This window comes from Telopea speciosissima, chromosome 6, assembly GCF_018873765.1.
Source record: "Telopea speciosissima isolate NSW1024214 ecotype Mountain lineage chromosome 6, Tspe_v1, whole genome shotgun sequence".
In the NCBI taxonomy this organism is placed as follows: Eukaryota; Viridiplantae; Streptophyta; class Magnoliopsida; order Proteales; family Proteaceae; genus Telopea; species Telopea speciosissima.
The window spans coordinates 44,417,937-44,444,642 of record NC_057921.1 but is presented as its reverse complement, the minus strand read 5'-3'; the positions used below and the strand labels follow the sequence as shown (position 1 = coordinate 44,444,642).

General features: G+C 38.7%; 1 protein-coding gene across 1 annotated transcript in view; it reads right to left on the bottom strand.

The window, feature by feature from the left end:
• Positions 1 to 5,520: 5,520 nt before the first annotated feature.
• LOC122664163 (dehydrogenase/reductase SDR family member FEY-like) overlaps positions 5,521 to 26,706 on the bottom strand; it is a 39,638-nt gene continuing 18,452 nt past the window's right edge. The window contains exons 4-6 of the mRNA XM_043859866.1: positions 24,643 to 24,779; positions 19,086 to 19,187; positions 5,521 to 5,673 (exon numbers count right to left, since the gene is read on the bottom strand). Coding sequence (XP_043715801.1) covers positions 5,554 to 5,673; positions 19,086 to 19,187; positions 24,643 to 24,779 — 359 coding nt within the window. The 3' untranslated portion in view covers positions 5,521 to 5,553. The remainder of the gene's footprint in view (positions 5,674 to 19,085; positions 19,188 to 24,642; positions 24,780 to 26,706) is intronic.

Below are 26,706 nucleotides of genomic sequence, written 5' to 3'. Positions count from 1 at the left end.
CTCCATTTTTACAAGGCCCCTAACCTAGGGGTGCAAGTTTGGCCCTGTCGACCCGAACCCACCCTGGCCCACCCTGAGCCCGAACAGGGCCTGGGCTAAGATTTCTGGCCCTGAGGGCGGGTTAGGGTAAAAAATTCCTGACCCTGAGTCAGGGTCAGGTCGGGTCAAGGTTGAGACCTAGGGTCGGCCCGACCCTGATTTTTGGCCCTGATTTTGACCCTGATTTTGGCCCTAATTTTTTGCCCTTATTTTAACCTTGATTTTGGCCCTGATTTTGACCCTAATTTTGACCCTGGTTTTGACCCTGATTTTGACCCTGGTCTTGGCCCTGATTATATATAATGAATTAATGATAATATGATATTATATTATATGGGATATTATACTACAAAATATGATACTATGACACCAAGTCACCAACTACTGTTCTGAATCTTTTTCTATTATTTTGATTTTTTAAAAATAAAAAATAGGGTTCATAAATTTGACCTTTAAGTACATTATATATATATATATATATATTTTTTTTTTTTTTATTTATTATAATTGGGTTGCGAAGGATTAATATACAAATTCATTAAACAAAGAAAACTATAAAATGCCAAATTTAGGTATCGGGGGCCAAAGGGGGACACAAAAGAAAAAAATACGACCTCTAAGTACATATGCAAAGCAACATAAAATGCATGTATAAATCCATATCTGACGTTTTATACGGGAAAAACCGTCTTTTTCAATTAAACGTTTGATTTACTAACTATATTTGATTCCAGCCTTTGTATTTTGTTCACATTTCCCCTTTTTGTTTCAAGATTTTTTTTTTATCAATTAAATAGTTGAAGATCCCAAGAACCTCACACACACATAAAACTTGCACGACGGCACTTCATCAAATAGGCATAAACCTTAAAAAAACATAGTAGTTATTTAAGCGTAGTTGGAAAATCGGGTTTTGACTTGGGGCGGCGAGTCACCCAAGTCGAGTCAAATTTTGGAAAACTTGGTCAAGAGTCGGGTAGACTATAGAAGTGCAGAGTTTGTAGACTTTGTACTCTATAGACTAGGTCAGGGTAAAAATGACGAGATTGGGTAATCAATTGTCCGAGTCAAATAAGACTCGATATTTCACCTAAGTCATGATAAACTCGGCAAAAGACCAACGACGACGAAGGTCATAAATTGTCCAAATCATATAATGATATAAATATGATTATATTTATAGCATAATAAAAAAATGTGACCCATCTTGATCGAGTTTGACAAGGCTGAGTCACCAGATCTGTTCCTCTTCTTCTATCTCCATTTGGTTGCAGCGATGACGGCTCTGTTCCTCCTCTTCTCCATCCTCGTTCGGTTGCAGCAGCGACGCCTTTGTTCCTCCTCTTCTTCTCCATCTCCATTCGGTTGCAGAGACGACACCTAGAGATGTAAACGGATAGTCGAAAACACGCATTCGATTCGTATTCGTATCCGTTTAAAAGTATCTGTATTCAAAAAATCACTATCCAAGAACTATCCGTATCCGCCCGAAAGTTAATCGGATACGAATTCGGATATACCTATTTCCGATCGGATATTATCCGATCCGTTTAACTTTACAATAATATATATAATATAATATATACCGAATTGATTGTCGATTGATATATATTATAGAATATAAACATCATAATTATTGACATTTGACCATAATTCACGCAAACTTGCCCCACCACGTCACTCTCAATTGACCTTTTTAATTTAAATTACCCCCATAGCCTCACTATTTAGTTTTACAGCCTGTATTTTGGGAAGAGGATTCTGGATTCCTCTCGTCGTTCTCTGATTTCTTTGTTTTTTTTTTTCCTGTTCGTTGCACCCTTGCTTCTTCAGAATGGCCGCTTGTTCGTTGCTCTCTTTCCTTCTTCAACGATGGTCGTTGCAGATGTTTGAGTTCGGAATCTTCCGATGCTTTGTTGGTAGCCTAGCACGAGTGAATGACCGAACCCTTGAGCGAGCTTTCATCAATATGGCGAGATTATTTTATCAAAGCTCTCTTTGTAGATTTTTAGGTCGGTTTTGCCTTACTGCTTTTCATTGTGTTCTGAGATATTGTATGTCTTTCTTGCTCTGTTTTATACCTGAGTAGCTATTTCTATGTTCTCTCTCAGCCAAAAAAAACCCTATTTCTCTTTTCTCTGCGCCAAAAAAACTTTATTTCTCGGTTCTCTAATTGATTATCGGAAACCCTAATGCTACTCCACCACTAAACTCCTCTGCAATCAAAGATCGAAGCCAGGAGTAAAAGCATCACCGCCACTACACTCCTTTGCATTCATCAAGTATTGGGATCGGCAGGGTAGTTCGGTGTTTCCAAAATCATTGTTCATAGAATCAGGGTCAAGGTCAGGGCCAAGCCCGGCCCAATCAGGGCGGGCTTGGGTTGGGCTTGGCCCGTCAAGGTTTTTAGGCCCTGAGTCAGGGTCAGGGCAGGTCTGGGCCTAGCTAAGGGGACTCAGGGTTGGGCTAGGGTTTTGAAAAGCCCGGCCCAACCCGACCCTGTTGCAGCCCTACTCTAACCCGAAACCCTAGATTTCCAACTTCATCCAAATCAATCCAAACCTACACCAATAGACTCCTAAAAACCTGTACATCATTACCAAATAAAACCCTAGCTCGAAACCCTAACCCTAACCCTAATTCTGCCCTAATTAGCCTAAGCTGTCCCAATCGGCCAGCCTTGTTTGGTGATCCTATTACCCTGGTTCCTAGTGGGACTACTCCTACCTAGGACTACATTACCTTATCAGGTGTCCTCATCTCATTGGAGGCTCATCCAGTGTTATCAGTCAACACACGGACATCAGTATTTCCTTCCAAGATGCTAAAGATTTCATAGCTGAACCTCTACAGCCGTCACACTAGGAGCTCCTTATTAACCTTCCTTGAGGAACAGATTCCTAGAGCCTCCAAATCTTCTTGGTTTACACTTGACATACAGTTGTCCACTGCATAAGATTAAACTTGCATTTGTCCTCCTTCCCATCGACACCCTTCCCCTTGAAAAGAGAATTTTCAATGAGTATTACCATTTCATAAAATCCAATGCCTCTGCTAATGGACATACACAAGAATATACTCATCAAGAGATCTATAAGAATGAGTCTCCACAATAAATACTTCCCTCTTCCACACAAAAAGTGTTCTCTCCATCCTTCCCAATGTAGGTTTCCAAATTGCTATGCATCTCTCAAATATATCAACCAGTTACCTGTATTCATAAGACTGCCAAAACGACACAAATACACCCCGATCCAGCCACAAACACCCCACATACAGAGTTGAAATAGTGTATTATGCAATGCAGCTGTGTAAATGCCTACACCCCAATAACTGAAGACCAAGTTGCACAAGTATTATCTCAATAGCGTCCATTTAAATGTTGGAAAATCTTTTATGTTAGCTCCTAGTCTGATGGTCATAAATTATGGGACCTGACCTTTTGTAACTACTTGGCATATCCATATTGTTTGCTTATCCCCCTCCCCAGCTCCAAAAAGAATTCCAAGATACTCTAGAAATTTTAATCTATCAAGAAAATTGGAACAAATATGCTTATGAACTTTTAAAGAGATTTTGAAATTTAAGCTCTGCTAAAACGAAGTGTCAATTTCCAACATATACCACCTACACCTATCTCTAGATTTTTTTACAAAGTTCCCCTCCCCCATAAGACCACAAGAACATAAAAGGACAAGTCTCCCACAAGTTTCCATCATTGACGATTCCTGGAAGTAATATTTGTGGGAAAACTCGGCCACTATAGCATATTATCGTGACATTTCTGGTTAAATCGTGAAAATTTGCAAGGGATGAGGACATCCCAATGCATGAGATATGGAAACTAAAAATTCACACCTCAAAAAAGGGTGTACCCAGTGCATGAGGGTCCCACCATGCAGGGTCTGGGGAGGGTCATAATGTATGCAGCTTTACCCCCGCTTCATGGAGAGGCTGTTTCCCTTTAAAAGATTAAAGTTGACCAAAAATCAGTAGAATAACATAATGGAGTTGGACCAATTATAATTACACCATATCTAATGCATTTTATTTTTCTTTGTGGTTTATCTTGGCTTACTAATCTGTTTAATAACATTATGAGCACAAGAAAAATGTTAGATGAACTGAGGAGAAGAGTTGTGGTTCTGATTTATAAAAAATAAAAGGTGATATTGAAAATCACTGGGTACGCCCTTTTTTATTTTTCCATAGTTATAATAACTATAGAGGCATAAAACTTCTGAGTCATACTATGAAAATATGGGAGAGAGTTATTGAAACTCGCCTGAGACAAGAAATTAATATTACACATAACCAGTTTGGTTTTATGCCAAGAAGATCAACGACAAAAGCTATTTATTTACTTAAGAGACTCATGGAAAGATGTAGAGAATGTAAGAAGGATCAACATATGATCTTTATTGATCTAGAAAAAACTTATGACAGAGTTCCTAGAGAGTTGACTTGGCAGGTATTAGAAAAGAGATGTGTTTCAAGTAAATATGTGGACACAACTAAAGAAATGCATAATGGTGCTGTGACTACTGTAAGGTCTGTTTTTTTTTTTTTTTTTTTTTTGGGGGGGGGGGGGGTGTTTGGACGGTGTAGTGAATTCCCAATTACAATTGGGTTACTTCAAGGATCAGCTTTAAGCCCATATTTGTTTGCGCAAATCATAGATAAATTGACTAGAGAGGGCGGGCCTAGGTGCAACAATAAGGTTGCTCCATTGTCACCAAGTGGTCACGTGTTTGAGTCTGGAAACAGCCTCTATGCAAAAGCAGGGGTAAGGCTGCGTACATTATGACCCTCCCCAGAACCCGTAGTGGCGGGAGCCTCATGCACCGGGTACGCCCTTTATAGATGAATTGACTAGAGATATTCAAGATCAGATCCCTTGCTGTATGTTTTTTTGCTGATGATATTGTTTTGGTGGATGAAACTAAAGTAGTGATAAATGTCAAGTTGGGATTATGGAGATCAACCAGTGATAAACGCCAAGTTGGCTTTTTTGCCCTAGTGCATGAGGTGAGGAGGGTCCTGCCACTGTGGGGTCTGGGGAGGGTCATAATGTATGTAACCTTACCCCCGCTTCATAGAGAGGCTGTTTCCCTTTAAAAGATTAAAGTTGACCAAAAATGAGTAGAATAACATAATAAGGAGTTGGAATAATTCTAATTACACCACATCTAATACATTTTTTTTTCATTTTCCCTTTATAAACCATTACTATGTCAAAAGAAATATGTGATAGTTTAAACAATGCACTGAAGAATGTTTTTTACTTAAAAATAAATGTCAGCCCAATCAAATCCAATTTTATAAAGAATGACCAACTAACAGATAAATCACATAACTTGACCAACTTCTTTCTTTTTTTTTTTTGGGGGGGGGGGAGGTTGAAGAATCTAGTGACTTAACTGTTTCTATTGAATTGGCTGAGTACTCAAAACTTGACCTCAGCATGTGAATTGCGGGGAAACAAAAAAAAAACAATATCTATAAATAGAAATATTAATCAAACGATTCCAGCAGACTTACAACATTTGTGTGGACAATGCCAGGTGAGACACATGCAACATTAATGCCAGCTTCAGCAGGTAGGCGCTTCTGCAGGATGCTGCTAAACATGACCTGGGAAAAAAACATATTCCAACCTCATTAATGTATCCAAATGCTTGTTTTTCCCTTTTTGTGATATATAATAAAAGCTTCAAGTGGAAAGCAACAACTTTGACCACTATGGGTGTAGTTTGAAGCAAGGTTCTAAACTTGGGTTTCGACCAGCCAAAAACCGAGATATGGTCATATGGTCGAAACCTGTGATTTTTTCCCAGCCAACTCGAGGTGGTGGTTCAAGGCCCAAAAATGCTTTTTTTGATCTGATATTTTGTATACAGCCTATTTTTACATTCTAAACACAATGCAAGAACTATTTTCCAAAAAAAAAAAAACACACTCAAAATAGTACTTGTGGTTTTTTACCCAAGTTTACTAGTGTACACATAGTTTACTGAGAATCATAGTTGTCAAGACAGACAATTATTAATGCCAAATATCATTAAAGTAAAAACATTTACTTATGATATTATTCATAAATATGCAAATACTCCTCTATTTGAATCCAATAAAAATATTTAAAAAATAAAATTCCAAAAGGACAAAAAGTCAACCACCCAGTTCAAAAACAATAACTGGATTTTCGGCGGTAGGTGAAATTTTCAACTTTCTAATGCTGGGGTTTTTGTCAAATCTATAAATTCCATAAATCTTAATATGATAAAACATTGCTAAAAATTAAAAGTGCAGTAAAATATTCATTTGTTTTGATGTCTAAAAAATTATTTTCATTCAGAGCCATTTTGACAGCTTTCACGCACACCATATTAACTTTGACCAAAACATAACTCCTTCAATATAAATCAAATTTAAGCAATCTTAGATTTGTTGGAAAGCTATGTTTGATAGCTTTCGGTAAGAAGAGCATCAGACCAAAAAGTCTTAGGGACATGCATGCCAAAGAGAAGACTCCTAGTGACTTCCAAGTTCCAACAAATGGTGGTTTTTCCTCTCAGTTACCCCATTTTGTTGGGGTGTGTCAACACAAGCTAGCTGATGGAAAATGCCATTATTGGTCCCAAAAAAAAAAAATGGAGTCCACCATACATGTACTCTCTCCCCCCCCCCCTCCTCTTTATTAGAACGAACAATTTTAATTTTAGTATCAAATTGTGTACAGATCATTTGATAAAAAATTTTAAATGCATCATATACATCACTCTTCTGTTTCATCAAAAAAGTCCAAGTAGTACGGGAACAATCATTAACAAATGAAACAAAGTAGCGATAGCCAAATATAGAGGTAGTAGGAGAGGATCCTCAAACATCCATATGCACAATGTGAAAAGAACAACAGATCTATTACAATGATAGGGATAAGATGAGCGACAAAGTTTGTGAAACATACATGGTTCACATTGAAAACATGGGAAGAAGAAAAAGAAGAAAACAAATCAGGTAACTGTTTCCTCATAACAACCAAAAAGGGATGTCTTAAACGTTGATGCCAAAGCATCACAGAATCCATAGTACTGGTGCCCCTACGTCCACACACATAGGACTTAGCTGCGGGCAAAAACGGTGTGTGGAGTTCAAAAAGGTAGAGCCTTTGCTCTTCATGTCCATTGCCAATTATCTTCTTCGTCACCAAATCTTGAAAGGAAAAAAGTGTCACAACAATTCAAGGATTTGGTTAAGTGACTCACAAATAAAAGATTAGTGGCAAAGTTAGGGACATGAAGAACAAAGTCAAGGGAAATAGAAGAAATAACATGAACACTGCCCTTACTAGAAACAGAGGAAAGAGAGCCATCAGCTACCCTAACCTTATCCTTGCCCAAACAAATAGAGTAGGAATCATAATATTGGGACATTCCGATCATATGATCAGTGGCACCAAAGTCAATGACCCAAGATAAAGCAGTGGAAGGAGCAGATGTGGAGGCCTGTAAAGCTACATCCAAAGAGTCTAGCACTGTAGGTGGATAAGAAGAGTTGCCCAAATGCAATATCCTCCTTGACAAGAGAACTATGATTTGTTTATATGCTAGGTGAATAACCCATAGGGTCAGTCTCAGTCATCACAGTATGTGATCGAGCACCTTCCTTTTTCGGCTACCACACAAACCAGTAGGTCCGCCATACATACCGGGGGGGTGGAGTGGGCGGCCATGAAGTACCCAACACCTCTAGTGTACCCAAGTTTCCCACAATGTTCACATCAAAGCCTATCCCTATCATCTCCACGGGTTGGCCCATGGCCTCTACTGCCACCACGCCAATCTCTATGGGAGCTAGAAGAAAGAGCAGACTCAAGGGAGGATACAGGTTCCATGGCCACCCATCGAGTCTCCTCACTCTGCAAGTAGCTACATACTTCATCTAAGGAGGGTAGAAGAGACCAACCCAAGATTTGTATCCGGATTGGCTCATACTCTAGGTTCAAGCCACCCAGGAGTATAAGAACACTCCTCAAGTGTCCGGTAAACCTTAGCATCATCCTTTGGATTGGACAGTTGAAGGTCCCTATAGTGATCAAATGCTTCCCAAAGACCACTTATAGTATTATAATACTTAAAAATGGTCTTATCTCCCTGTTTTATTGTAATGACCTTCTGGAGGAGTTAATAAACCTTAGCCGAGTCACCCACTCAGTCAAAAGTCTTGGAAACATTGTCCCAAATATATTTAGCATTCTCCTTTCTCATAAACCTCCTCCCAATCTCAGGCTTCATAGATAAGATAAGCCAAGTCATAACAGTAGAGTTTTCAGTCTCCCATTTTGGATACGTTCGATCACTTGGGTTAGGAGCTTGAATGGTGCCTATAACATACCCTAGCTTCCCCTTACTCCACAAGGAAAGCTTAATAGAATGAGCCCAGTCCAAGTAGTTGATGTTGTCCAACTTCACAATGGAAATCTGGGTATTTGGGTTCTCAAACGTCATCTGAGTACAATGAACACTACTCGAAACTTCGGTGGGCCCACTGACCTCAGACGTTTTGTAGAAGCACACACACTCAACCCAAATCCTTCGTCCCAACACTTAAAAAAAAATTCAGCAAGGAGAGGAAACACAAAACTTGAAGACATCCAAGTCAAATACACTCTTCAAGGTGTAACATCATCTCATAACAACCCAAGAGGCCCAAACAACATAGCTCACCAACACAAGGCAGTCAAAAGCATCACACAATATTTCAAGAATAAAAAACATCAGAAAATAGTGCTGGCAATACCTTTCAAACCAAAAAGAATTGAGTAGTGATCCAACAACTCTCTTCTTCACTAACCGAAACCATGGGGGGTTGGAAGTGACCCTTGGGCGATCCAAATGGACCCTATCCCAGCTCCAACAACTGCCGGATGAGAGAAAGAGTGAACTTCAAGGAAAAAGCTGGTGGAGGTACTATAGCAGCAGAAAAAAAAAAGTGAGTTGTAGACCTAGGGCTTTCCTTTGCAACCAAGGTTTTGGGGTCTTTAAAGGGGACCCTAGAGAGACTCCAATGGGACAGGTCCAAGATTGAACAAAGCTAAGATGAAGGAGAACAAGGGCTGTTTCAGAGTACAAAACATTCTTGGTTTACTTTTCACTGAACAGTAATTTCTCGTGTTACTGTTCACAGAACAATAATTTTTGTTGTCCTTTCATTTGAGATTCAAATCTCTATTTCCAACAAGTCCAAGATTGCTTAAATCTGATTTATATTGAAGGAGTTATGTACCAGTCAAACTTTATTTGGTGTGCGCGAATGCTATCAAAATCGCTCTAAATGAAAATATTTTTTTAGACATCAAAACAAATGGATATTTTACTGCACTATTGGTTTTTAGAAATGTTTTACCATATTAAGATTTATAGAATTTTTAGATTTGAGAAAAACCTCAACATTAGAAAGTTGAAAATTGCATCTACCGCCGAAAATCTAATTTTTATTCTTGAACTGGGGGGTTGACTTTTTTCCCTTTTGGAATTTGATTTTTTAACTATTTTTATTGGATTCAAATAGGGAGGTATTTGCTTAAGTATGAATAATATCTTAAGTAAATGTTAAACATTTACTTAAATGATATTAGGCATAAATAAGTGTCTATCTTGTGTCTGTATACCAAAGTTTGCATAGATAGATGTCTGTATACCAAAATGGCGGTCTCAGTAGAACTCGACAGAGAATTCGCGACATCTGTCGAGTTCTGGAAGTTTTTAAAAGGCAAAAAGGGTCAAAATCTGGGTCGAGATCTTGACTTGACCAAGATATTGTAATTTTTTAACTCGGCATACATCTCGTCTCGACCATGGAAAAAACCGAGATCTCGCGAGTTTTAGTTCCATGTGTAAAATATAAGACCCAAATTCTATCATATTTTATTCCCAAATTTTGTATTGTATAATATATCATTATATCTTTCCCTATTCTCCCAAAAAAAAAAATCTTACTTATGACCATGTCGTTTGCCTATGATTCCACCTAAGGGTGTCAGTCAGTACGGTATCAATAATCCGGTATGGTTTCAGTACGGTACAGAAGTTAGAAACCAGATACCAAATTCGTACCATGCCGAATACAATATATATTTCCAATATCGATAGCGTACCATCTTGGTATGGGTTCAGTACGGTAAGTATTCGGTGCACAAAAAAGGTATGCATTCGACATAAAAAAAATGGTATACATTTGATATTAAATGCATTACTTAATACATTCAGTTGACATTAAGTAAAATTTCTTACCTTTTTAAGAAGTTTGGATCGGTATTTAATATTTCGGTCTTTGATGCATTATTTAATACATTAAGTTGCATTCAGAAGGTAAATAGAATATTCTTATGCATTCGGTATTAAAAAAGGTAAGAACTCTCCCTACCATACATAGGGGTTTCCTATTTTGCTTATTTCCATGAAGTTATAATTAAAGAGTAGGGGATTATATACACTACTAACTATTTGAATAATTTGTTAAGCTTGTGCTTGCTGATTTCTGTGAGATTTAGAACTCCTTTACTGTGGGATGCCAAGGAAGTTTGGTGGGATGGCAAGTTGGACTGGTGAGATGCTAGTCAAGTTCTAAGTGGAAAGCCTAGTTTATATCATAGTTGTCCAGGCTCTTTCTTGGGCCCAAGGCAAGAACATGCTTTGCTGACACTTCACGAGTTTACGTTGATTTATGTTTATTGCTTTGGTTTTTTAATGAATATACTTATATTATATCTTATGCTTTATTTATTATATGGTGCTTTTCTCATATTAGGTCACTACTGGCATAATTATATATTGCAATGACATGGCTTCTATGTTGCATATGAACATAATTATATAAAATTATCAATGCTATATTACATATTGTCATATACTAAACGCTTAGGGTGCCCAAGCGACGGCTAGGCATGCACCTTTGTCATCTAGGAGTTGGAAGTAGGCAAGGATCAAGGTAAGAAAGAAAGAAAGAGAGAAGATTAGAGGTAAGAGAGGAAGAAGAGAAGATGAGTGCAATGTCATGGGGAGAGGATCGATTTCTCTCCCCTATAATGATTCACTAATTTGTTATATAATAAAAATTATATACATACCCCCATGCTAACACAAGATAGGCAAGGGAGGTAAAAAGGTAAAGGGGAATTTTCACGTACCTCCACTGAGGTATCACATAATTACAAAAACACCCTCAGAAATTTCACGTGCCCCCCCTGAGGTTCTTAAAAGTTAACACATGCCCCCATTCCGTTAGTTTAGGACTAACAGTGTTAAAATCAAGGGGTAAAGTGACAAAAATGCCTTTGCAAAAAATAAAAAATAAAAACCTGCAACTCATCTTCCCCAAATCGTTTAGGGTTTGAAAAAAGGGAAGATGAGTTGCAGGTATCCTTCCTGGTCTGAGAACTAGGCACCCTTTCGGTCCCTGCAACTCTAACAGATAAACAACAAAACAAAGCCCAGTTCTTTAACCCTCTTCTGTCTCTTCATCATTCTATTGATTTCAGGTCAGAATTCCCAGCTTTTATTCCTGCAATTTACTATTCTTTCAAGTTAAAGTTTCAAGATGTTCTAGTTAGAATCCTGGTTGCAGAACTATTTATTGATTAAACTCTGCTGTATTTCCATCAATTTGTTTTTCAGGATTTTTAGATTTAAATTCTGTTTGAAAGACATAAACCTTCAATCGATTACTGGTTTCCTATTTCAAGTCAAACCCTGCATATTCTTAAATTTCTGATTTGATCTACTTAAACTGAATACTCCTCACTGTTAATCCATCAATTTGAACCTCTGTTTAATTCTGTTTTGAGTTCTGAAAATCCCAGCATCTATTCTGTTATTCTGGCTTGTTTTCTAGTTTCATAGTTGCAGGTAGAATTGCTTCAAAACTCCATATCCAACCATCGGAATTGTTTTAAACTATGCAGGCCTACACTACCTATTGAACTACACTTCGGTTGAAGTTTCAGGCCAATCCGAGCTGTTTTATTTAAGTTATTAAATTTCCTCTATTTCTCGTTCTTATTCCTCTTCCCTGTGATCCTAAATTTCCTGGTTCTTGTTCCTTTTCCGTACGATTTGGGGAAGATATCAACGGACTGCCTAGATAATAAAATCAGGCTGATCAGATGAGATCAGAATACCAACTCATCTTCCCTTTTTCAAACCCTAAACAATTTGGGGAAGATGAGTTGCAGGTTTTTTTTTTTTTTTTCCGCAAGGGAATTTGTCACTTTACCCCTTGATTTTAACACTGTTAGTCCTAAACTAACGGAATGGCGCATGTGTTAACTTTTAAGAGCCTCAGGGGGACAAACAAAATTTCCCAAAACTGAGGGGTGTTTTTGTAATTAGGTGATACCTCAGGGGAGTTATGTGAAAATTTCCCAAAGGTAAAAGCACAATACAAGATAATAACCTAGTACCCAAAGTACCCTTATTACATAAACTCTAACACTCCCCCTCAAGCTGGAGAATAAATATCATACATTTCCAGCTTGTACAGAAGGGTACTAAACTGTTGAGAGATGAGCCCTTTGGTGAAGATATCAATCAGCCAACTGGTCGTCTGCCCTTACAAAAGTATCAATCTTCTCCTCAATGAAATGTCGGTCCACCTCAATATGCTTTGTCCGGTCATGTTGCACAGGATTATGAACTATACTTATAGCACCCTTTTTATCACAATAGAGCCGTATAGGTGCCTCAATAGCAAATCCCAACTCTTGGACTAGCCTTCTCAAACATGGAGTTCACATACTCCATGAGCCATCATTCTGAATTCTACCTCTGCACTTGATCTAGCCACAACAGGCTGTTTTTTGCTCCTCCATGTGACCAGGTTCCACCCACAAATGTGCAATAGCCTGATGTAGACCGACTGTCAGAAACTGAACCAACCCAATTAGCATCAGTGTAGCCTTCTATCCTTAAATGGTTGTTTCGAGTATATAATAGTCCTTTTCTTAGGGTAGACTTCAAGTACTTAAGGATGCGATACACAACATCCAAGTCCCACTCTTGGGAGCATGCAAAAATTGACTCGCCACCTAAACCACATAGTTGATATCTAGGCAAGTTAGAGAGAGATAAATCAGCTTCCCTACTAGTCTCTGGTACTTCCCTACATCAATAAGGGATGGACCACCGTCTTCTTCAAATTTGTGGTTTTGCTCAATAGGAGGGTTTGTTGGTTTACAACCCAACATTCCAAATTCTTTCAACAAATCCAACTCAAACTTCCGTTGACAGATATTTATTCCTTTCTATGGCCTTGACATTTCAATCCCCAAGAAGTATTTCAAGGGTCCAAGATCCTTGATCTCAAACTGTTGAGCTAGGTAAGCCTTTAGTCTGCTTACCTCACCCTTGTCATTTCCAGTCACTACAATATCATCCACATAGACAATTAGAGTTGTGATTGTACCATTACCTTGCCCAGGTAAATAAAGTATGGTCAGCTTGACTCTGGGAATATCCATTCTTTATAATAGCCTATCTAAACCTCTCAAACCAACCCTTCGGGGAATGTTTGAGGCCATATAGAGCATTCTTGAGAAGACACACTTTCCCTTCAGTTGAGGGAAACCAAAAGCCTGGTGGAGTTTGCATATATGTCTCAATTTCCAAGTCACCATGGAGGAATGCATTCTTCACATCCAATTGATACAATGGTTAGTCTTTATTGACCGCCAATGATAAGTGAACTCTTATCGAATTGTGTTTAGCCACAGGAGCAAATGTCTCCTGATAGTCAATCCTATACACCTGACTATATCATTTGGCCACCAACCTAACCTATAAATCTCAACAGTGTCATCTGATTGGTACTTGATTGAGTAGACCCATCCACATCCAACCGAAACCCTCCATTTGGGAAGATAAACCAGCTTCCAAGTACAATTCTTCTAAAGAGACATCATTTCCTATTTATCCAAAAAAAAAAAAAAAAAAAAGAGCCATCATTTCCTCACACATGGCTTCCTTCCACTTTAGGTCAAACATGGCTTCATTGATATTCTTGGAAATGGGAGTAGAGGAAAGAGGAACAGATAAAGCAACACTTGTATGAGAGAGAGCATCATAGGAAACAAACTTGTTTATAGAATTAATACAAGCTCTCTTTCCCTTCCGAGTAACAATGAGAAGATCTAACTCTGAAGGAGAGGAAGGAGTGTTACCTGACTAAGGAAGGTGGAGCTCAAGATGTAGATCCAAAGAAGACTCTAGGCAAGTCTTCTTTCCCTTTCTTTCATAAACAAGCAACTCCTCATTACTAGCTCCCCCTAAGTGATGTAGAACGTCACCGGCATCAACCTCCTTGTGTTTCCCCACATCAAGCAGAAATGGAGGAATAGGCAAAGGAGAAAGAAAGGGAGTGACAAAAACCTCTTCACTTCCACTATTCTCCCCCTGAAGGTGTAGTTGAGGAGTAAAGAAAGGCACATATTCAAAAAAGGTGACATCTTTGGAGAGAAGCCACCTTCGGAAGGATGGACGGTAGTACTTATAGCCCTTAGTAGAAGGTTATAGCCAAGAAAAAGACATTTAAAGGCCTTAAGATCAAGTTTAGTTCAAGCAGACTTATTGATATGCATATAGCACATGCACTCAAACACCTTGGGAGGAAGAGAGAAAACAGAAGGTTGTGGAGACATAATATCTAGAGGAGATTGGAACCACGGATACTAAAGGGCATACAATTTACTAAGAAGGTAGTGGTAAGAAGGGCATCAGACCCAAAACTCTTAGGGACATGCATACCAAATAGTATACTCCTAGTGACTTCCAATAAATGGTGAGTTTTTCCATTAAGTTATCCCATTCTATTGGGGTAATTCAACACAAGCAAGCCGATGGACAATGTCATTATTAGTATAAAAAAGGTTTTGGAGTCTACCATACATGTACTCTCCCCCTCTATCGGAGCGAATAATTTTAATTCTAGTATCAAATTGGGTACAAATCATTTGATAGAAATTTTTGAAAGTATCATAGACATTGCTTTTGTGTTTCATCAAAAAAAATACAAATGGTACGAGAGAAATCAACAAATGAAACAAAATAACGATAGCCAAATAAAGAAGTAGTGGGAGCAAATCCCCAAACATCCAAATGGCGCAATATGAAAAGGAATAGTAGATTTATTACCATGGTAAGGATAAGAGGAACAACAATGTTTAGCAAACAAACATGGTTCACACTGAAATATATGGGAAGTAGAAATAGAAGAAAACAAGTGTGGCAATTGTTTTTTCATAACAACAAATGAGGGATGGCCTAAGTTTTGATGCCAAAGCATCACAGAATCAATAGTACTGTTGTCACTACGCACATAAGTCTGAGTAGTAGTCAAAAAAGATGTTCTGGGTTCAAAACGGTAGAGCCATTTCTCCTCACGTCCACTGCCAATAACCTTCCTTGTCATCGAATCCTGAAAAAGACAATGAGAATGAAAGAAGGTGACACAACAATTCAAGGATTTGGTTAAGTGACTCACAGATAAGAGATTAGTGGCAAAATTAGGAACATGAAGAACAGAGTCACAGGAAACAAAAGAAGTAACATGAACATTAGCCTTACCAGAAATAAAGCAAAGGGAACCGTCAACAACTCTAACCTTATCCCTACCAGAGCAGACAAAATATGAATCATAACACTGAGACATACCAATGATGTGATCGGTGACCCCAGAGTCAATGACCCAAGAAGAGGCAATGGAAGGAGTTGATGTTGAGACCTGCAAGGCTGAAGCCAAAGGATCTGGCAGTGTGGTTGTGGAAGAACTACCCAACTGTGACATAACCCGTCGAAAGGCTACAAGATCCTCCAGTATGAGGGAACAATGGTTTTCCTGTAATCCAGATGGATACCCTATAGGTTCAGTTTCAGCCATCATGGTGTGTACTCTAGCTCCCCCCTCTTTGGCTACCACACAAACTAGTAGATTCACCACGCATACTAGGGGGACACCCATGAAGCACCCAACACCTCTCTCTATTGTGCCTAGATTTACCACAATAGTCACATCTGAGTCTATCTCTATCATCCCCATGGTGTGGTCCTTGGCCTTTTCCTCCACCGCGCCAATCTCTATGAGAGCTAGAGGTAAGAGCAGATCGCTCAAGTGATGGTATAGTTTCCATGGCCACTTTTCGGTCTCCTTACTTTGCAAGTAGCTACAGACTTTGTCTAAATATGGAAGAGGGGACCAAACCAAAATTTGCACCTGGATGGATTCATGTTCCATGTTCAGCCCACCAAAAAGAATCAGGACACATTCATTCTCAAGTGTTCGATATACCTTTGCTTCATCCTCGGGGTTGGAGAATTGGAGGTCCCTATATTGAGCATTCTCCTCCCAAAGACCAATAACTGTATTATAATACTCAACGATAGTCTTGTCTCCCTACTTTATTGTGATGACTTTCTGGAGGAGTTGGTAGATCTTAGCCGAGTCACCCACTCGGTCAAAAGTCTTAGAGACATTATCCGAAATATCCTTGGCAGTCTCCTTTCTCATAAACCTACTACCAATCTTAGGGTTAATAGATAAAATAAACCAAGTCATAAGGGTTGAGTTCTCGATCTCCCATTTTTGATACATTGGATCACTTGAAATAGGAGCCTTAATAGTAAACGTGATGTACCCTAAGTTCTCCCAACTTCGCAGAGAAAGCTTCACTGAGTGAACCTAGTCCATATAGGTTGTGCTGTCCAACATTACAATGGAAATCTGGATGTTGTGGTTCTCAAGGCAATCTTATTGGGAGGTACTACTCGGACCATTAGTCAAAACTTCCATAGGTCCAATGACCTCCAACATGATGTAAGAACACACTTAAAGAGTTGTTTTGATATCCAAACAAATGGGGAGTACAGTCTACCCAGATAGTCCTTCCAAGTACTCAAAAAAAATTTCCAGCAAGAGGGCAAACCATAAAACTTGATGAAACTCAAATCACATACACCTTTCCAAATGGATATCATCCCATGGCAACTCATAAGACCCAAATGAGGTAACTCACCAACAAGCATCAACCAAAAGCATCACACAAAGCATTTTGGATAAAAAAAAAAAAGTGTAAGAACAAAAAAAAACTGGTGGTATCTGTCAGTCCATGAGAGAATGAGTTGTACTCCAACAGCTCATTCTTTCAACAACCAAGGCTATGGGGGATGAAAGATAACTCTTGGGCGATTGGGCCCAAACCCGCTTGCAACAATACTCGATAACAGAGAAAGAAGCTGGACCAAAAATAGGCGGTGGTAACAGTGTTCTGCCTCCTTTATTCTTCAAACAGACTTCACAGCCTCCAATCTCCTTCCATTAGGTCCTCAAGTTGATGAGAGAACTCCATTAGGTCTTCTAGTTGTATCTTTTTACATGATACAGCCTCTATTGAACCCCTTTACTTTTTAGAAGTAGGAGGATCAAGGTAAGAGAGAAGATAAGAGTAGATATAAGAAGAAGAGAGGAGAGAATAAGAAGAAGAATAGAGGAGAAGAGAAGAGGAGAAGAGTAGAAGATGAGTACAATGTCTTGGGGAGAGAATCGATTCCTGTCCCCTATATTTATTCACTAACTTGTTATACATGAGAAATTACATACATATCCCCCATGCTAACATAAGATGGCCAAGGGAGGTAAAAAGGTAAAAGCACAATACAAGATAATAACCCAATACCAAAAGTACCCTTATTACATATACTCTAACACTAGGCGCCCCTCCAAGGCTCCGATGCCTTGGGTCATTTAGTCACCTTGACAACTATGGTTCATATCCTTCCTTTATTTTGTTTATCCATATTCTTATATCTTCAATTTTTCTTCTTTTTCAAGTTAAAATTTTCAAAGCTGGTTTTACTGCTGATACAGCCTCTTGTTCAGTCCATTGGTCCAAGTTTCCTTCAAATTACTACCCAGTTCTGAGGCTGTTACAGCATTGTTTCCATTCAAAATTTCTATTATCTGCTAGTTATTATTTGCTGGTTTACTTACTAATTCTGTTCAGCCTAGATACTAATACCGTCCTTTGTTTCTATTTTAAATCTTACATTCCTACATGTCATTAGTTGGATTCTATTTGCTGTTTGTTGGTTTCTAAATTTGAATTTCTATGTTGGTAACCTGCTAGTTTTTAAACTACCCCATAACTTCAAACTGACCATTGAATTGACATAAGATTTTTACAGACTTGTTCTCCTTGACAAATAGACCATTCAACCATAATTTCATGCATATCTGAGTTGTCCCTCCTGATATCCTCATGCAAGCTGATCTCCCATTGGACTTCACTGGTTCGAGGTTAGCACTGCATTACATAGTTGAAGTAACTTTGTTTGGTGCTAAATCCATAATTCTATCTCAGTGGAGCTTCCTAGTTTCTTTAAAAATTAGTTATTTCCATAGGGTTTGTTGTCTTGTTAACCTCCATTTCAGTATTGATTGCACCAACCATTAAATAAAAAATTCATCCTACCTGTTCCATTTTAAGATTTATAAAGAATGATGAATGAACAAATCCTAAAGTTTTTTTTTTTTAAAAAAGGTCATAATAATCTTGGAATAAAGTAAGAAAAATAAGAGCACATGTAATCCAACTGCCACATAGAATAATGTCAGATATTAGCAACCTACGAGTGGGTATCTGCATGGGAGTGTAGATCTGGTAGAAGCCCTATGCCAAAAATGAACCAAGCAGGACGATCTAACCATCCGATGGAAGGAAGCATTCAAAAAAATAGACCACAATTTTCCTTAATCAAAAGGAATGTGACTTGACAAATAGTTGAGTTGCATCCAACGGGGCCAGTTTGGCATAGGAGACCAACACATAAACCACCTAACACTCCCTGGTGCATGCACCACAAACAACATGATGTTGATATACAATGACCATGGCTTACCTGTGGTCTACAATTAGACTTTATCAGAAAGTGAAAGCTAAGGGGGATTCAGCTATCCTTGCAAATATTAACAGAATTAAACAAAATATGCTCAGGGGGCACCTGTGCTAGCTTGCTACTTGAGTATCCAACTAAACTTGTAAACTTCCTTTTTCCAGAAACGACATTCATGTCTTCTGTGTCAACAAAGCCGACAAAATGCATCTAGAAAGAGAAAAGTGAATCGATTATGTTAGCTGTCCTTGTGTAAGAGAGCATTGATAATTTTAAGTATCAAAAAAGTTTATAGACATAGAAGAAGAAACCAGCTTAACCTTCAACAACAATCACCTAATCCCACACTTTTTACAGAAGACAGCAAATAAAGTTAGCACTTGAGAAGATTTTGACGTTCCATTCTCATTATTTCAATAACAAATTCCATGCCAACTGTCAATTCCTAAAGTGAGAACATCTAAATTTGCCAGGTTTGTAAAAGGTGTGGTTCAAGTCAGAAGCTTTCTGTGTCTAACTAAGAAATTATTGATCACTAAAATTGAGACAGAAAATGAGAATAGATTCTCTGTAATATACTTTAAACACTGGTACATCTGAAGGATAACTACGTAGAACATGTAAGGGTAGGAGAGACTAAAGGGGTCATAATACTAAAGGAATCGTACCATTTGGTTTCTGCCCAACAAACTGGTCATTTAACAAGCACTACCATATAAAAGACGACAGTATCAGGTTCCAATGCATATCCATAGGAAAATATTTAGGGTTAAAGAGAGGCACTGTCATGTGGCAAATCCAGCAGGGTCCCCATCAGAAGGACAGCCTTGATATACAATTTCATGCCACCATGGCAGAACATCCTCGGACCTTTATCCCCAAAAAGTATTTAAGCCAAAATGATATCTTGCAGTGGTCCATAAACTCATCATAACAAAAGGGCTGCTCAACCCATTGAGAAAGCTGTTGCCTTGATTGATCCAAAAACCCAATAGAACCCTTTGACAAGTAGGGACATGTGCCAGAACATAGGAAATCATGTGAAGTAGGGACATGTGCCAAGATGTCCCCTGGCACATGTCCCTACTTTATTCCAAGATGGATCCAAAAACGCAATAGAACCTAGTGTTTGACAAGTAGGGACATGTGCCAGAACATAGGAAATCATGTGAAGTTCTATAAATGCAGTTGGAATCAAGCCCTTCCATAGTTCCATGCACCAAGAAGATGAATAGAGAGATGCTTTCATCATAATCATAAGTAAAGTTTCATAGGTCTACCAAAGAAAACCTCTAACAAGATTGCTACTATAAAGAAAACAAATTTATCAAAGAAACTCACCAGCCTAAAGGAAATTTTCCAACATATCAAGTTTTTGTTGCTACATTTTGGGACCATAGGTTTATAAACATCAACACACACTAATAATAAATATTTGTTATAGGTTTAGAATCCCATATTAGTCAGCCAAGAAGACCCAAGAATAACTACTAGAAAGGACCGATATTTCTTCTATCAATTATCCAAAGAAAAGTCTGTTAAAGGTTACTACCGCAGGGTGTCTTATTTGCACTTTTGTGGGGTGTTATGTGTCTTAAGTAGTGAAGGTATTATTTTAATTCTTTTCTTTTATCTGTAGTTATAAATGTATCTCCTTACTACCGATTGGAGATTAACTCAATGTCTCTAATCGGTAGCACTGTTGCTACTTCCTTCCTTCCTTCTTCTTCTTCTTCTCTCATGATTCTCTCTTTAACTGCATCTTCTCTTCTTCTCGTTATTATCACTGCTAGTTGTTCTTAGATCTAAACTGCTACATGTTGCTGATTGGAGGGCAAGGATCCATGTTGCTGATCCCATGTAGTTAGATTTATGCTGAGTTGTGTCATTATTGCTGTCACTTTCTTTTCTTTTTACTATTATCAATCTTTTGTCGTTGCAAGGTTCCATGTAGCCGACCCCATTTAGTTGGGATAAGGCTGAGTTGCTGTTGGTGTTGTTGTTGTTGTTGTCTTGAGGAGGTGTTTATGGAGCAACCTCCTGGGTATTTTTCTCAAGGGAGAGTGCTAGTAAAGTGTGCAAACTTCATAAAGCAATTTATGGCCTGAAACAGTCTCCTAGAGCCTAGTTTGATAAATTCAGCACGGCTGTTACTTGGTGTGGATTTAACCAGTGTTATTCGTACCATTCAGTGTTAGTGGTCGCCGTGATTCCAGGGTGATAGTGCTGGTTGTAAATGTTGATGATATTATTATTTTTGGTAATGCATCTTTTGGCATCGATGAGGTTAAATCTTATTTACGACAGCATTTTGAGATGAAAGATTTGGAAGCCCTCAGGTATTTTCTGGGAATTGAGGTTGTGAGTAGTAAAGGCATTAGTCTCTCAGAGGAAGTATTTGGTTGATCTTCTGTCTAAGACTAGGATGTTAGTGTCCAAATCTGTAGATACATCTATGCATCCATATCAGAATTTTGGGGCTAATGAAAGCAAGAAACTTACAAATAAGCATTACTACAGGAGGCTGGTTGGTAAATTTATTTCACCAGGCCAAAAAAAAAATTTTTGCAGGAGTTACAAGTCAATTTACAGAGATTCCCAAACGGACTCATTGGGAGGCAGCTTGTCGATTTTTGCAGTATCTTAAAAGGTTCTCCCGGAAAAGGGTCTCTCATATACAGACCTAATAGAAATGTTGATCTTGATGGATACTCTGATGCTGACTGGGCTGGTGTTGAAGACGATAAGAGATCTACTACTGGCTATTGTACTTTTGTTGGAGGAAATTCCATTACTTGGAAGAGTAAGAAACAGACTATAGTGGCGAGGTCTAGTGCAGAAGCTACAAGCTAGTATAGAGCTATGGCTCATACTGTTGCTGAGTTGATGTGGTTGAAGTCTCTTCTTCAGGAGCTTGGTTTTCCTATTACCAAGCCTATTGATATGTATTGTGGTAATCAGGCAACCATCTACATTGCCAGTAATCATGTTTTCCATGAGAGAACTAAGCACATTGAAGTTGATTGCACTTTGTGCGGAATGCAGCGATGAAAAAGTGAATTTCTTCCCCTTTTATTAATTCTGAAGGTCAGCTCGGCAATATGTTTACCAAGGTCTTGTTTCGGCCCACTTTTCTTGAAGGATGTTCCAAGCTGGGCATGGGTGATATTAATGCACCAGCTTGAGGGGGAGTGTTAAAAGGGTACTACCGCAGGGGATATTCATGTCTTATTTTCACTTGTGTGGGGTATTATGTGTCTTACTTGAGTAATGGGGGGTATTATTGTAATTATTTACTTTAATCTTTAGTTATAAATATATCTCTTTACTACTGATTGGAGCTTAACTCAATCTCTCCAATCGGTAGCATTGTTGCTACTTCCTTTCTTCTTCTCTCTCTTGATTCTCTCTTCTCTTCAGTTTCTCTTCTTCTCCTTATTATCACTACTGGTTGTTTTAAGATCTGAACTTTTACAAAGTCAATTTAAATACATATTGGGAAAAAGGGAAAATATTCCATAATATAAGAGAGAGAGAGGGAGGCGGGCGTAAGGGAGGGAGAAGATGACGGGAAAAATAGATAAAAAAAATACAAAATGGGAAAAAGGGCTGGCTTACCACTAACTAAAACCTCCCACAACCAAAATCCATTCCTACAACAAGCACATCTCAATCTCACCCAACACAGAGAGACACCAATACCTCAACCCACATCTCCAACTCCCAAAAACCAAAAGTGCCATCCATGGCATCCAGAATTTTGCATTGGCTTAAGGAGAGAGAGGGTGGTCCCATGCTGTAAACATTAGGTTCATTCATAATGATGCATTCTGGCCCTCCCCCAAAAGAAAAACAAAAGGAAAAAGTATAGCCCCATCCTTCACCTCATCTCAGGGGCGAATGGGATCAACACCTCCCCACTATTGTTGATGATAGAGTTGTCTGAACCTTCTCTTCCAGGTGAGTTTACCTTGAAGTTTGCTACAGATAGCATCTGAACTAATCAGCCCAAGGTACAATGGAACACTATTGTGTGCTTTTAGAAGGTTCCTCAGTTCTCATTCATAGCCCGGTCTGCATAACAATCAGCCCTTCTGACTTGAGTAAATTGCTTAACTGGAGGCGGAGGCTAGTTTTAATCTATAACTTGATTACTCATACACTAATCCGTTTAGGTTTCCATACTCAGAAATCAGGTATTACCATATTAGTAGAACAATAATGAGCACTGGTCTTATGACGTTCAGTGAGGTGTAGAGCATTTCAAAGCCAGGTGATGAATTTGCTTTTTCCTCTACAATATGCCATCTGGTGGGAGCAGAATCAGAGATAATTCCAGAGTTAATATGGGCCAAAAGTGACAACTATCCAGGTGATAATAAACTGATATTCACCTGGCCTTCACCTTTCTGTGGCTGATTATGCCCCCCCCCCCTAGGGAGTTTTTCCCATTTTGAGGTATCTCCATGAAGCGTTGTCACCAGGTCCCAAATGGTGGATGGATCACACCAGATGTTGATGAGATCTACCTCAATACTGATGGTATCATGGCACTCCATTGTCTGGTAGACTGATGCTATCATGCTACTCCAATGTTTTGGTAGCCATTCATTTGGTTTCCTATTTCCAGTTGTCAGAAGGCTTGTTATTTCGGTACACTAGTGACATGGCATGTGTGCTTTCAAAGAAGCAGATTTCCCCTTTAGATCTCAGATTTCAACTGCCACAGTCAGTAGAATAAACCCTGCAAAGCAAGGGTATCTATATCTGAGCCATGCAAGGAACAGGCTACGGGCTACCCAAATTTCAAACAGTGCATTTGCCTTGGCAACCTCTCTTTCCATTCACCTTCATCAAGTTCAGCACTGCGTAATAAGAAGAATTTGTAAACTTCCAACAGACAATTGGCATGAATGCCTGTTGTCAAATTGTGTGTCAACTGGATTATGGTCTATATTGCATAAACAGAAAACAGAATTATAGGTCCACTTGGATAATTTCCTACAAGAAAATAGGGAGAGGATTTTCTGAGCAAGTGCCATAGAGCAGCGCACCAATGAGGTGCGGCAAAATGGTATCATACATTGGAGGGCAGTGAGGTCATTTCATGTGAGGAGGAGAGAGATATACACAGAGGTGCTACCGTACCCTAGTACCCTACTCTAGTGGCCCAGAGAACCTTTTCCCAGGAAAATATCACATAGCATATACATCTATGGAAACATCAAACATTTGTGTAACAAGTACTAATAAAAAAAAATGTTGGTAGGCAAGCTTTTGGGTTACTGTTCTGGATACCTCATGTATACGTAAGACACTGACATACATATCATATCCTTGCTACAAAATTCAACAATATAAACATACCTTTAGCAACTTAAATCTTAAGCCAATTGAAAAATTCAGGGGTAGGGACTAATGTAGAGGTGTCCTGATATTTCTCAAAAGCAAGTGCATTATTAATGAAAAAATATTTGGATTTTTTGGAAGTCTTGAAGACCTGTGATCAATTCTAATATCTTTTAGCTAGATTCGAACACCAAGAACAGAGGCATTTTCCTGTATTTAACAAAAAGTAGAGGCACTTGGAAGTTTCAACTGGACAAGCATATGAGAGAAAAACAAAAGTAAATCTGCATGGATATGCAATGGCTAAGGAACTTACAATGGAGTTCACATTAATAATGCGACTCGGAGAGCCTCTAATAAGAGATGGCAAAAGCAATATCGAAAGCAATGCTGGAGCCAGATGGTTCACTTGCATGTGTTCCTCATACCCATCCTTTGAAAACCGCTGCAGTTCTGACAAAAATAATGTACATCAATTTAACAGACAAGAAGAGCTAAAAGTTATCTCACCTATGAGTTATTTGAGCACACGTTGAATAACAGAACACAATTAGTATCATCCCAACAGAATTATATTCTTTATCATAGGGAGTCTGTTATACAAGGGAAGAGCATTATTCATTCCAATAGTGACCAATTGGTCACGCTGGGCAGAAACCTACCTAGGGTTTTTGGATGAAACTAAAATTTTTTTTTTTTTTGGCGGCGGGGGGGGGGGGGTGTGGGGGATTAGTTCCTCTATAAATTTTCTCAATCCAGATGCTTTGGTTGATTTTTGGCAAAATACTGAATTTAGGTAGTTTCACAGACTGATACAACCACATCAAAGACCTACAACCTAATGCTATTGGTTTACATTTCGGGAGCTGAACCCTATGATGCTATCTCAGCGTAAATTTCAGACAAAAGTCCAGAGTCTTTAGAAGTAAAAGGCAACACTATAGACACAAAGGCGGCAATGAAAGCACAAGAGACCCTTGGGCATCTCTCCAAGAGAGAAGGACCAAACTGAGAATGCCTAATTAGAAGAGAGGATCTATGAACTAAGCATCTAGTCTGGAAATACTTTCGGGTCATTGTTGTAAATTTTCAAAAATAAGTAAGAACGGTCTTGCAGTTGGTAGGCAACTGCTATTTGGATACAGTTCAAGGACCTATGTAGGAGGGTAGCTTAACATGCTCAGATTTTAATTTTTAAGACAGTAATTCTAAGTTTGACTAGCATCTAAGTCTGATTATGAGCAATTATGAAGTCTTGTGAAATGCTTTAAGTTGAACATCAAAGAATTTCTGTTTCCATTTTTCATATCTTTACGACAAATGAGACCATAAGATTGCTGATGCTAGATCAACTATAGGCTGCTGACAATAATTTGTTTGGTCTGTTACTGCTAGTTGTGAACAAGAGAGTGCTTCAAACTCCTTCAAATTTTTTTTTTATTTTGATTGGAAGTTAAACAAGAGTTGTATATTCTTGGGTTACCACAAACAAGGAACAAATTTGGTGGGTTATAACGACCAGTCTGTGCCGGGGTCCCTGGGCCTTTTTTCAAATTTTTTTGCCTTGGTCTGTTGGATAGAAAACCCTACATAGGGTTGTCAAATCAAGCTCAACCTTTGCAGATAATCTGATCCATAGCCCTTTCTCAAACAATAAGTGTGTCATGCTTCTCAGATGCTTGGCTGATTTTTGGAAAATTTTATTTAGTGGATTTCTGGAGACAATTGCCACAGCCCACATCAACTTTCCGGTTTGTGTTGAAATTTAACGTGTTGAGACCTTTATATAAGTACCATAGCACCTGATGGACTTTATTTGACTCACTTTCAACATTTCCAATTTTCGCTAGTCAGTGCGATAGGATTAACAAGTCTTAATGACTTTTGAGGATTTGACATGTCAAATTTCCTAGCACAAGATAATTGGTTTTGCTCCCCTTGAAGTGTACTTTATCTCTGTCAAGTTTCCAGTAATTTCATAGCATATAGAAGTCTCTGGATTAATTTCACTGAAGGTTACCCAGTTCTGAAATTTCTGGTTGCTAAATATTGGAATTTTTTTTTTTTGGTAAATAAATATATTACCGAACCCCAGGAGGGGGCAGGGAAGAGAGAACAAAGAATCAAAATACAAAGAGGGTGGAGGGGCAAGAACAAAGAAGCCCACTAGGCCGACAACCAGCCAACCAAAAACAGGGGGGGGGGGGGGGAGCGGTCAGCCTGCCTATGCAGAGGTGACTGACCGCAAAAGGGCAGAATCAAGGCCCCAAAAATCCAAAATGTGCCTATTCCTAGAGTTGTCCGTGGAGGGTCTCTGACGGATGCGGCTGGGCTTAGAGGACACATCAAAGTAGATGGCTTTCCAAATCGCATCAAAAGA